Here is a 13,306-nt window from a genome sequence, read left to right on the forward strand (position 1 = left end):
TGATAGCCAGCAGCAGTGATGGGCACTGATACGAAGCACTGATACAAAGCACTGATGGGCACTATTAGCCACACTGATGGGGCAACACTGATCATCAGTGCCCTGATGATCAGTGCAGATGTCCCTTTGGAGAAATGCTGCTTACCAGCCCTCCTCTCCTCACGCACTGTCAGCTTGAGGAAAGGATAGCTGATAACTGGCATTTCTTATTTACACTGTGATCAGCTGTGATTGGACACAGCTGATCACATGGTAAAAGGCAGCTCTGACTGGCCCCTTACTTGGACATGTGATCAGCTGTGTCTGAAAGACACAGTGATCACAGCTCACACATGGTGCATGCCCCATGGGGCACGCAGGGGGTGTGGTTCTAGGAGGATGTCCATGGACGCCCTCCCAGAACTAGCTGAGACCACACTGTAGCCGTCTTTTGGCTATAGCACAGTCAGAAACTGGTTAAAAAATTATTGTGTTGAGGTTTATATGTGCTTTTGAAACTCATTTGTGGAACAGTAATTAGAGACTCTATCACCAGATCAAGCTTTTTAATTAGTTGCTCCCATTAAAACAAGCATAACCAAAACACTGTTTTTTAAATTGGTTGCAGTTTCCTTTGTTTTTAGGGCCTGTTCACATATAGTGCTGTGAATGACATTTTTCTGCACTGTAAAGAACACCAGTCACTGCAGAACACACAGAAAACAATTGCTTTTTATGGTTCCTATTCACACTGTAACACATCCCAAAGATGCACTGTAGTGATCTGCGATAAAATGCAGACATGCTGCGTTTTATCACAGTATACAGGATGGGATTGCATGTCACTATATAGAATCATCACGCTGCTGTATAGTGACATAAGTGAACTGTCACCTTTTACACTTCAAATAAACTTTTGAAAAAATATTGAACTGCTTGATGTGCCCCAAAATGCATCACACCCCCACCTACCACTGGCTCACTGCAGCTGGAGCGGACAGCTACCGCACACTAAACTGCAGCACTTTAGTGTGCAGTAGCTGTCATGGTAGTGTGAACAGGCCCTTAGGCCAGGTTCACATATGTGTAGTTGTGCGGCAGCGATTTGAATGGACTCCTGTGCCCCAGGACACGCAGGAAAGAAGTCCCTGCACTTTTTCGGAAATCGCAGCCCACACTGGAACCATGGTTCCCAGTACAGTTGTGATTTCCAGTGCAGGAGGCATGCCATTAGAATTAATGGCACCCACAGGCGGGTCCCACATTCTTCTGTGTGGATGGTGCGGCTACAGGTATTTGTGCGGGTCCCGCAACAGCACCACCCTCACAGATGTCCTCACCCAAACCAGTTCTTCAGGTCCCTGGCACCACCATGCTGGACGTAGGAAGCCAGCCGTGACAGCCAGCTCTTTACTGCACATGCACGAGTCGAGCTGCACATTGTGAATGTACCTGGAGCCTAATGGGACCTGTGACATAGCCTAGGTGCTCCAAGAAGTAGAAGAGGATACTTGTCAAAGCTTGGCATCCACTCCCCCCCAAAAAACCTCCAAAAGTGTTAGAGGAAGGGTGGAGGAGAAGAAAAACTGGACCTTCTCCTTTAGGGGTTATGTTCCGCTCAGGGGCGGACTGACAACTCATGGGGCTCCTGGGCAATAGGGGATCATGGGGCCCCTGTGCCCTTGCCCAAACTCAAAAAGACCTATGAAAAAGGTACTAGGGGCATCTCATGGGGCCCCCTTCTGACCCCGGGCCCTCGGGCAGTGCCCGAGTTTCCAAATGGTCAGTCCGCCCCTGGTTCCGCTTTAAACTCTGCTAAATAAATAGGGGTCTGACACTTCTGGGAGTTTTGGATCATAATACCTTCCAGCTCCCTCCACGGCTATTAAGTTGCATGCAATCAGCCTTTGCATTGCCGGTGTGCAGCTTTGCTGGGATCTGCTGCCACAATTACAGGTATGATTTGGCTTCTATGTTTCTCTGCTTGCATATAGCAAGAAACCCCTCCTGCAAAGTTGCACACTGATAATGATTGGTAATTTTCCAATGGTATTACACGAAGTACTGTCAATGATACTACTCAGCACAAGGCTGTCTTACTACACTCCTGGTGGCTAAACCGAATGGCAGGGAAGTGAAGGTAAGTATATGAAATCGGACATGGGAGGACATTAAATTGAACCTGTTTTCAATCCTTCTATCCTTAAATGGGCAAGCACGCATTCATTATCAGGACCCTAATTGGATAGTATTGTGTAGCTACACATTAGCGTGGCCAAAAATTAATACTAAGAGTTAGAAGTGAACACAGTATTATTCACAAATAACACTCTCCATGGCTAACTATTACACATCTCAAATAGTCTGGGAAAGACGTTACAGGGACCTCTACTTATTCAAGAATAAGTTATTGGTTAGGACCAGTATAACTACAGTAATGTTTAGTTGTGTTAGTACATTATATATAGTGTAGAGAGCTTGTAAAGGGTTGACAGATATGTCAGTGTGCTTATTTATTAAAGAAAGCAGACCATATATTCCATATTACTAAATTATTAGACAAACTTCTACATTTTCTTCAGCCCGGTCTTTTTTTTTTTTTTTTAATTTAGATATTTATTCATTTTCAAATATAGCAATACAAATACATCCAAGAAAAAAGGAAATACGACATAACAAATTTCTTCTAAAACCACTTATTGCATATCATTTTCTCCCCATAACCCCCTTCCCTCAGCCCACCCTCCCTCCCACCCCTCTTCAGTAAACCCCTGACATCTGTCTGATCGACTAATAACTGACATCTTCTGGATACCAAAAAAAAGAAAAAAAAAAAGAAGCAAGCAAATAAGACATATTCCTATATAGTTTCTCTTCTCTTTTTTCTTTTCTTTTTTTCCTTTCCTTTCCTTCCCCTCCCCTTTCCTTTATACTTATTTACAGAGTAACTTCTTTCATCTTTGCCCTAAATTCCTCCCATTTCTCCCATTTTGTATAATAAACCTCCATCCTATCTTCCTGTATATAGTATAGTTTCTCCAATCTAACAATCTGATCCACTCTGTTCATCCAGTCTTCTTCCTTCGGTGCCTCCACTTTGCGCCAAAACCTAGGTATCAATCCTTTTGCTGCATTTAAATAGCACTCTATGCCCATATCTTTATATTTATTCATTGATATTTCTGTGATATGAAAAAGACAAATTTCAGGGTCCAGACCAATCTCGATTCCAGTAATAATCCTAATTTGATTTATAACCTTTCTCCAGTAAACTTGTATTTTTGAACATCCCCACCATATGTGGTACATTGTGCTCACCCCTCCACACTCTCGCCAACACCAAGGTTGTTTCTCCCCACTCATCTTGTGCTCTACCGTCGGTGTAATATACCACCTACTCAGACATTTATAGTTCATTTCCACCTCATGCATACTAACATTCCCATGTACCAATCTATATATTTTTCTTTGTGTATGCTCCTCCCACTCCACCCCTAAATCCCTTTTCCATTTTTCTATGTATCTTAATTTTGACTTACTATCTAAATCAGTGAGAATTTTGTATGTTTTAGCAGTGCTGTGCTTCCCATCACCTCGAACTTCCAAAAATTTCTCAAACAAATTCCAATCTTTTCTAATTCTAAGGGGTTTCGTCAATTTCCCCACAAATTGTTTCAATTGGTTATATCTCCATATATCTATCTTAGTGAAAATCCCTCCCTCTTCCCTTTTCAAATCCTCCAGTGTTCTTAAGTTTACCCCCTCCATTACATCTCTCAACTGAGCGTCTTCTTTCTTAATCCATTTACCCATAATTTCCTCTTTACCTGGGGGAAAAAACTCTGAATTTCTTAGTGGCATTAGCAGTGAGTTAAAATCCCAATTCCTCTGTTTGTGCAATCTATCCCACTCCTTCAATACAGTCCTAGTGTATGGACTCGTGCTCTCGGCTAATTCTCTAAACTGTGTTGACACCCAAACAATCCCACTCAAATCCTTTCCACTAAGTGTATTTTCTATTGTAACCCAATTTTTACTCTTTAGGTTGTGCTTCCAATCAAAACTTCTTGCTAGGATGACTGCCCTATAATATCTTCTGAAGTCCGGCATTCCCAACCCGCCCTTTTCTTTATTTCTGCTTAGCACTTCATATGATACTCTAGGTTTTTTTATTTTTCCATATATATCTTGTTACCGTTCGCTTGATTGACCTGAAGTATATCCCTGGGAGTTTAATGGGAATCATTTGGAGTTTATACAGGATCTTGGGGACAATTACCATTTTTATTAAGTTAATACGACCTAAGCAGGAAGGATTTCCTCCTCCAAAGGTTTTTCTGTTCTTCAGCCCGGTCTTAACGGTGATGAACATAAATACAGATGACAAATCAACTTCTACATTTTCACTACTGGCTGGTTTGGGATCACTGCTCTTTGCCTGTGGGCCTTCCCTCTGACACACCAGATAAAGCAGAGCTTTCTGTACTGTTGAGAGCACAAAGATGAATATCCTGCACCTAGGTATATAATATATTGTTGCAGATTGAGGCAAATGGCAGCATGTCACAAATCAGTAAATAAACAATGTGATCACTAACTTGCAGCAGGCTGGTGTGAAGTTTTAGGTAGCAAAAGGTAACCTCCAAATTCACAGCAATGGCATGAATGACAACTATGATAGCGAATGATGCTGTTTTTAACTTTCCTGCAACCAGTTTACTATACTATTAGAGTGTACTTTGGCAACAAATCAAGTCCTGACAGAGCAGCTATCTAACAAGACAATCCTTTGCCCTAGTTCTTCGGCCAGCTAACATTGGAGCCCAGTGTTTAAGGTGGTGCACATAAATACAATCCTGATAAAGTCTGCATACAGTGGTAAAGGCTGTTAAACAGATGTCCAGGACTATGGTAGCAATACCTTCTCACCAGTCACAGCAGTATGGCAGCTGTTCAGATGTTCTCTAGATCTGCCTGCAATGGCTGCAGTCCACAGGCATACAGTGCTCCAGTCTCTCTGAAAAGAAGGTCTGTGTCCCACCAATAGCTCAGTCCTCTGCACACTTCAATCCACTCACTCTCTGCTCCACAGGACCCAGATTTCTGGCTTAGGTCATAGGCTTGTGTTAGGTGGGCAGACACCCAAAAAAGGCAGGTGTGCTCACTGTAGTCTCCATGCTCCAAAAGAGAAAGCTCCTGGGTCTGCAGCCTTTTCTCCTTCCTCACACTCTCCTCATGGGTATTGTAGTTCAGTGGTCCATAGAGTTCCTTAGCATGGTTTCCATACAGGACTTCAACTCCCACATTCCAATGCAGTAATACACAGTCTATGAAGCTCATTTGGCTTGTCTGCTGCCCCTACTGGTGGGATGCAGACATTGTTGTTAGGTCAAGCATGTCAGTTCAGTGAGGGCATAGAGAGCAGCTGCAGCCAGTGGTGTATTTTAGTTTTGTGCTGCCCTAGGCAAAGTTAAAATTGGGCACCCCCCATCTAAATTTGTCCTACCCCTTCCTGTTTAACATCCACCCCTTCCGGACAGGATGGGGGGGCAGTGTGACAGTAGGTGGGCAGCAGCATGACAGGGGGGCTGCAGGACAGGAAGTCAAAGCGGGACAGGAGGGGGCAGTGGGACAGGAGGGGGGCAACAGAACAGGTGAGGAACAGTGGGATAGGGAGGGGGGAGCGGGAAAGGAGGTGGCAGAGGGAAAGGAGAGGAGCAGAGTGAAAGAGTGCCATGTGACAGGAGGGGGGCAGTGGGACAGGTGGGAGGCAGCAGGACAGGTGGGGGGAGCAGGACAGGAGGTAGGCAGCAGAACAGGTGGGGAGCAGTGGTAAAGGAGGGGGCAGTGGGATGGGTGGGGGCAGCGGGACGAAGACAGCAGGACAGGGAGGGCTGCATGATGGGGGACAGGTGGGGGGCAGCGAGACAGGTGAGGGGCAGTGTGACAGAGGGGCTGCATGACAGGAGTTGGAAGGTACCAGTTCTCCAAGCTCTTACCTGTCCTGCAGCGGCTTCTCCAGATGGTGCCAGAATTGGTAGCAGAACCTATGTCCCATCTCAACCAGGATCTACAGTGGCAGCTGCAACAAAGAGCGGGGGGGCTCCTCTCCCCTGACCTCTTCCTCTTCTTCCTCTGTCCTCCTCCACAGGCCCTCCACTGGCACCTCCTGGCCTCATCCACCCCACACAGCCCGGTACACACTGGCATTGGGCTCTTTTGCACTACCTGGATCCGCCCACCACTCAGCCCTCTTCTGCAGCTGGTCCCCTGGCCCCAGCTTGTGTGTCGGCTTGGCTGTGCCTCCCAATGGGGGCCTTGACCCTGACACCCACTTTGTCCCTTCTGCATGGGGGTTGCACTGACCCCCTGTAGCCTGCCACCCAAGGCAAACACCTTGTTTTCCTCACAGTAGATATGTAGCTGGGTGCAGCACTTTGCTCTAACTCGCTCTCTATTTAGCCAAGCACCTGGCTGTACAATATTCTAAACAGTGGATTTGATTTACTAAAGGAACAGATAATACTCACCTAAGATAGCAAATGCTCACTTACCTTACTGAAAAAAGTTAAGCTGTGTTTACTTTAATCATCCAGTCAGTAGTGTATTCATTTCTTTGTGCTGTCCTAGGTAACACAAGAACCAGGCACCCCCAAAAGCAGCCCCCCCCCGTCACCACCACCCGCTGCCGGAACCTGATCACCCACCATCCACTCCCCCCCCCCTCCATCGCCACCACCCTCCGTCATCACTACTCGATCACCTGATAGATTTTATACTATAATCTGTGTCATATACAGTGCCTTGAAAAAGTATTCATAAACCTTGAAATTTTACATATTTTGTCATGTTACAACCAAAAATGTACATGAATTTTATTGGGATTTTATGTGATAGACCAACACAAAGTGGCACATAATTGTGAAGTGAAAGGTAAATGGTAAATGGTTTTCAAAAAATTTTTTTACAAATAAATATATAAATATCTGAAATGTGCAGCGTTCATTGGTATTCACCCCCCCCCCCCCCCCCCGAGTCAATACTTTGTAGAACCACCTTTCGCTGCAATGACAGCTGCAAGTCTTTTTGAGTATGTCTCTACCAGCTTTACACATCTGGAGAGTGAAATTTTTGCCCATTCTTCTTTGTAAAATAGCTCAAGCTCTGTCAGATTGGATGGAGAGCATCTGTGAACAGCAGTTTTCAAATTTTGCTACAGATTCTCAAATGGATTTAGGTCTTGACATTGACTGAGCCATTCTAACACATGAATATGCTTTGATCTAAACAATTCCATTGTAGCTGTGGCTATATGTTTACAGTCTTTTGCAGACTCTAACTGGTTTTCTTCTACAATTGCCCTGTATTTGGCTTTATCCATCTTCCCATTATTTCTGAGCAGATTCCCTGTTCCTGCTGAAGAAAAGCATCCCCACCACATGATGCTGTCACCACCATGTTTCATGGTGGGGATGGTGTGTTCAGGGTGATGTGCAGTGTTAGTTTTCTTCCACACATTTTGCTTCTAGGCCAAAAAGTTCAATTTTGGTCTCATCTGACCAGAGCACCATCTTCCACATGTTTGCTGTGTCCCCCACATGGCTTCTCCCAAACTGTAAATGGGACTTCTTATGGTTTTCTTTCAACAATGGCTTTCTTCTTGCCACTTTTTCATAAAGGCCAGATTTGTGGAGTGCATGACTAATAGTTGTCCTGTGGACAGATTCTCCCACCTGAGCTATCTCTACATCTCCTCCAGAGTTACCATGGACCTCTTGGCTGCTTCTATGAGTAATGCTCTCTTTGCCTGTCAGTTTAGGTGGACTGCCATGTCTTGGTAGGTTTACAGTTGTGCCATACTCTTTCCATTTTCGGATAATGGATTGAAGAGTGCTCCGTGAGATGTTCAAAGCTTGGGATATTTTTTTAAACCTAACCCTGCTTTAAACGTCCCCACAACTTTATCCCTGACCTTTCTGGTGTGTCCCTTGGCCTTCATGATGCTGTTTGTTCACTAATGTTTTCTCACAAACCTTCACAGGGCTTCACAGAACAGCTGTATTTATACTGAGATTAAATTAGATACAGGTGGACTCTATTTACTAATTAGGTGACTTCTTTAGGCACTAGATTTTAGTTAGGGGTATCAGAGTAAAGGAGGCTGAAAACAAATGCTCACCACACTTTTCAGATATTTATTTGTAAAAAAAAATTTTGAAAACCATTTGCTTTTTCCTTCCACTTCACAATTATGTGCCACTCTGTGTTGGTCTATCATATAAAATCCCAATAAAATACATTTACATTTTTGGTTGTAACATGACAAAATGTAGAACATTTGCAGGGGTATGAGTACTTTTTCAAGTCACTGTAAAGCATTTATTTCTGATACAAGGTCCTTTGTTTATTTTTGAACATATTGTACTTCAACACTGAAAAAAATGACACAAAAAATGAAAATGAAAAAAAAGTGTAATATTAATGATACAAAAAAGAAATAAAAAAATCACCAGAAAAATAATAGCTATTGGTAAGAAAGGAAGACAAAGTTAGCAAGGGCTTTACCATTCATTAAATAAGGTAAAGGGTTACAATGAAATTCAATTTATTAAACAAATAAAACTTTTTTTTCTTTACTTTTTATTTACCTTTAACTGATGTCATATGCAGATCAAAGGTCACACCTTTCATCTACATATGAATGAAATTGTAAATACATTCTAAAAATGAATACACTGTATTACTGTCTACCTGCAAGTGTCATTTAACACAGAAGTGTCTGCATTTTGATAGCCGTTAATGCTATGTAACACAAAGTAATGCAACCTATATATGAGCCAGTATTGTTTTGCTCAGCTGACTCAAACTGAGTTTCTGATTTTTGGTTTCTGATCTTTGTAGTAGGCTATTTCAAAAAGATGACTGGAGGGGGTAGATGCAACATGATCAGTGGGATGATAAGAGAGCAAAGGAAGCCGAGTTTTCCTGCTATCTCTGTTAATGTTTGTATCAGGCTGTGAACATTGCTTAGTCATGGCAAAATTACTTTTAATTGTCCAGTTTGAAAACCTATACTGCAAATAAGTGTAAAGAAGAGTAATCCCTGGTGTATTTTGGAAAATTGTTGTACAACGTTGTATATTCTTTTGGGAAACGAAGGCCTTTATAAGGCATTGTTCACTACCACATACATGGAAGCAGATGACAAGCAATACCTTTGATGAGTGAAGCACTGTCAAAATTTACTCTCAGGTATTTTGTATATTTATTTTACATAGGATAGCTATAGTAATACATACAGAATAACCAATAATGATATTTACAGTCCTGCCTGCAAAAATAATCAATACTGTTTCAAGAATATGTCATATATGGAGATACTCCTCTTATTGATCTGCAGAAAAATGACAAAAGATATGAAGGGCAATTGAAGAATACAATTCTAACTATGAATGAGATATAGGGTTGAAATACAATAAGAGTTGAATTACTAAAAAAATGGATATTGCTCACTTAGCAAAGTGGATGTTCAGCTAAGTGTTCCTGTTTTCAATTTGAATACCCAATCATGTTCCAGAAAATTAATTATAAAACAGAATTTTTACTTGCAAGTGATTGGTTGATTGAAATGAGCAGTAGTAAACTTTCACTTTGCATAGTAAACATATTCTTTCCAAAGTAAGCATTTACTGTACTTTTTGAACAGTTGCTATTGCTTTATAAAATCAACAACAAAGTTTTTTTTAACTTTATCTACGATATTGTTGACCTTTTATGGTTAAAAAAAAATTTTGGAAGGCAAGACAGATTTTCATGTGTTTTAAAAATATTTTTCCTATTCCTAAAGAAATTTTAAAATACCAAACATTTTAAATGATTTCTGCTCAAAAAAGTGGAACTAATTAATTGTGAAAATAATAGTACGCCATGAATTTTATAACAAAGGTAAGGATAGCTATTGCATAATAAAATAACAATTTTTCATTATTATTTTTGAATGATCTCTTCTTCCTAACTCCATTTAACTCCATTTAAAAGGTTGGTAAATTAATATAATTAGCATATTCTAAACTATATTATTATCTATTTTATATTAATTAACATAAAATGTATTTAATAATAACTAATAGTTAACTGAGAGGGTTACTTAGTTCTCTTGGGACTCTCCTGCCTAGGTTTTTGAGATATGGGAAACAAGAAAGTACAGTTACATCACTAAAAGCTAAATTAACATATGTCTCAAACTGCTGGCCAACCCATGCGGATCTGCTGCTTTACACGGCACAAAATAAGAAAAGAAGTTGAGATATTCACAGCCATTTACAGTTTGCAGCAACCTAGTGTTGTTATAATTGTTGTTTCCTTTTAAATGCCAAGTTAAAGTAGAAGAGAAAAGAAGAATTATGCTATTGCTGACCTTCTTAAATTACTAGCTGTGTGGCTGCTATGTTGAGCTTTTGGCTTCACATGGCAGGTCATTGATACAGATAGGGATTTTCAAACTAAAGTCAGAAGTCCTTATCTCACATAGTAAGTCTCACATAGTTAGACAGGTTTAAAAAAAGACAAGATAGTCCATCGAGGTCAACTAAAAAATAATTGCAAAGCTCCGTATACAGAACCATATACTCACGATTGGTCCAGAGGAAGGAAAAAATCCTTAAAAAATATGGCTCAATATGTTGCATAGGCAAAAAAAATGCTTCCTGATTCCCTAAGGCAACTTGATATATCCTGGATCAACAATCTCTGGAGATGCTATATATAAATGTGATTTCCCAGCTACTATATTTCTGTGCATGTAGGAATGCATCCGGAATTTTTTATAAATAATCAGCTGATCTGGCTAAATTTAGTTCCTAAGGAAATTCTTTCCGCAGTTTCACAGCTCTTACTGTGATGAAGCCTTTCCGTATGCAGAGGTTAAACCTCTTTTCCACCAGAAGCAAAAAGTGACCTCTTTTTCCATTGCAATGACCTTTTCTACATACTTGTTTTTGGTTAGTGAAGCCACGCAGTTAAAATGAAAACCAGAAAACAGAGAATGATAAGTCTGCGATGAAAGCCTCAATTAATTTCCCAGGAAAGGTCTTGGTCTTTTTTACGAAAAAAAAAAACAGTTTCTTTTGCCCTATATGTATGAAATAAATAGAGGTTTACATTGCTGCCAATGTACTAACCCCCTAAACTTGGGATTCAGTCATTTTGTTAATTGATATTATCCCCAAAGCACATAAAAGACAAGAAAAGTGAAAGCAGACCAAAGAACACAAAACATTCCATTTATATTTTATGAGCTTTAAGAAATGGACTAAAAAGACACATCAGTGACTGCTCACATAAGATACATAAAGTCAACTTTTGTTTTCTTCTAGGATGAATTGATCCAGATGCTATGACAAGGAAATCATAATATGTTTGAACTCCAGGCCAAGCAAAATGCAAATACATGTTTTGAATGGCTAAACATCTCCTGTCCCATTCCTAACAGGCCTTTTCCTATTGACCTTGCCATGAATATTATCATGTTTGGAACAGTAGCCTTCACAGTGGCAGGGAATCTTTTAGTGATTGTTTCTGTAACTCACTTCAAACAGCTTCACACTCCAACCAACTTCCTCATATTATCCTTGGCATTTGCAGACCTTCTCCTTGGACTAGTTGTAATGCCGTACAGCTTGGTGAGATCTTTAACTTCATGCTGGTATTTTGGGGAACTGTTTTGCAAACTTCACAGCTGTATTGACATGACATTGTGTACAGCCTCCATATTCCACCTCTTCTTCATTTCTGTTGACCGATACTTTGCAATATGTCACCCTCTTCATTATCACAGGAAAATAACAATATCTATAGTTGAAGTGTGTTTACTGATTAGTTGGACCATTCCATGTGTGCATTCATTTGGCCTTGTTTTTTCCAATGTTCACATGGAAGGTTTGCAGGAAAGTAAACCTCCCCCAGATTGCTGTGATTCGTGCTCCCTTGTTTTTAACAAACTATGGAGTATAATCACATCATTGCTGTCTTTCTTTTTTCCAGGTTGCCTCATGATTGGAATTTATATACGTATTTTCTCAGTTGCAAAAAAACAAGCCAAGGCGGTTAATAACCATGTTAGATCTGTACTTGAAACAACAAGTACTAGGAATAAAATCTTAATAAAAATAGAAAGTAAAGCAGCAAGGACTTTAAGCCTAGTGATGGGGGTGTTCATATTGTGCTGGATGCCCTTTTTTATTACGACTATAGCTGACCCATACCTTAATTTCTCAGTATCGGTAGATGTTTATAATATTGTATTATGGCTTGGTTATTTCAATTCTGCACTCAATCCTATTATTTATGGTCTATTTTATCCATGGTTTAAAAAATCATTTAAGATCATACTTTCAGGTAAAATACTACATGCAAATTCTTCTTCCATTTGTGTGCTGGCTAAGCTGTAAACCAGTTATACGTGTCACAATACCAGATTAACCTTGTTGCTCTTATTTAAAGGGATTTCTAGCTCAGAATGATGAAAGATGCACGTAGTGCCTTACAGGGTCACCATTGGAAACTGTGGGCCCCCATACATACTGCCTGACAGTGCTTCTAATCTGCTGCACAAGACAGCACAGCTGGCTAATAAATTTGTTATACAGAAAAAAGGCTTTTAATACCTTATTGCCTATACACAGTAATCTAGAAAGCTGTGGCTCCCAGCAAATAAAAAACAAAATCCCCAGGCAGCAAGGCCTTATTATTTCAGCAACAGGATCCTGGAATAGAGAGAGGACAATTTGCTCATTTTCAGGATCAGGCAGAGTAGTCTTCTTTGTTGAGGCTTTGAAAATGTAATTGAAGCTCTGGCCTGCCTGGCAGAATTTAATTTAATTGTCGGGACCATGGTAGGGATGATTACTCTACTTGCTCCCAAAAAATAGTTAATAGTCCCTCTCTGTCACTGGCTCCTTCTGCTCAACTGAAGGGGCCTGGGAAGTTTTATTTAAAGAAGAAATTTGGGGTTAAAAAAAAAAACAAGCATACATACTTACGTCTACATATACTACAGCATCAGTGTAATGCTGCAGTTGTCCCTCACCAACTCTAAGGTTTGGAACTGAGTGATCACATGACCAATAATTACCCAGTTCTTGGTCTTTTTGGAGCAGAGTAGTGACTGTCAGTCACTGCTCTACCCTTCCACAGCCAGTTTGGGGTCTCATCCACATTCTGTGAGGCAGGGTCTGCTGTCAATCAGGCAGCTGGGTGGATCCTGACAATAAGGTATGGATCCTGGAGCAGCCCTGTGACATCAGCTGGCTTTAGCCTGCTTTTGGCT

The 13,306-nt window shown here is 40.8% G+C and overlaps 1 protein-coding gene across 1 annotated transcript; it reads left to right on the top strand.

The window, feature by feature from the left end:
* The first annotated feature begins 11,369 nt into the window (after positions 1–11,369).
* On the top strand, positions 11,370–12,428 carry LOC149462858 (trace amine-associated receptor 4-like). Its single transcript, XM_089676303.1, is given in 1 exon segment — positions 11,370–12,428. A coding segment is annotated over 1 exon segment (1,059 nt).
* Positions 12,429–13,306: the final 878 nt, after the last annotated feature.

This window comes from Staurois parvus, unplaced genomic scaffold, assembly GCF_062004578.1.
Source record: "Staurois parvus isolate SC_StPar_1 unplaced genomic scaffold, SC_StPar_1.0 ptg000165l, whole genome shotgun sequence".
NCBI lineage: Eukaryota > Metazoa > Chordata > Amphibia > Anura > Ranidae > Staurois > Staurois parvus.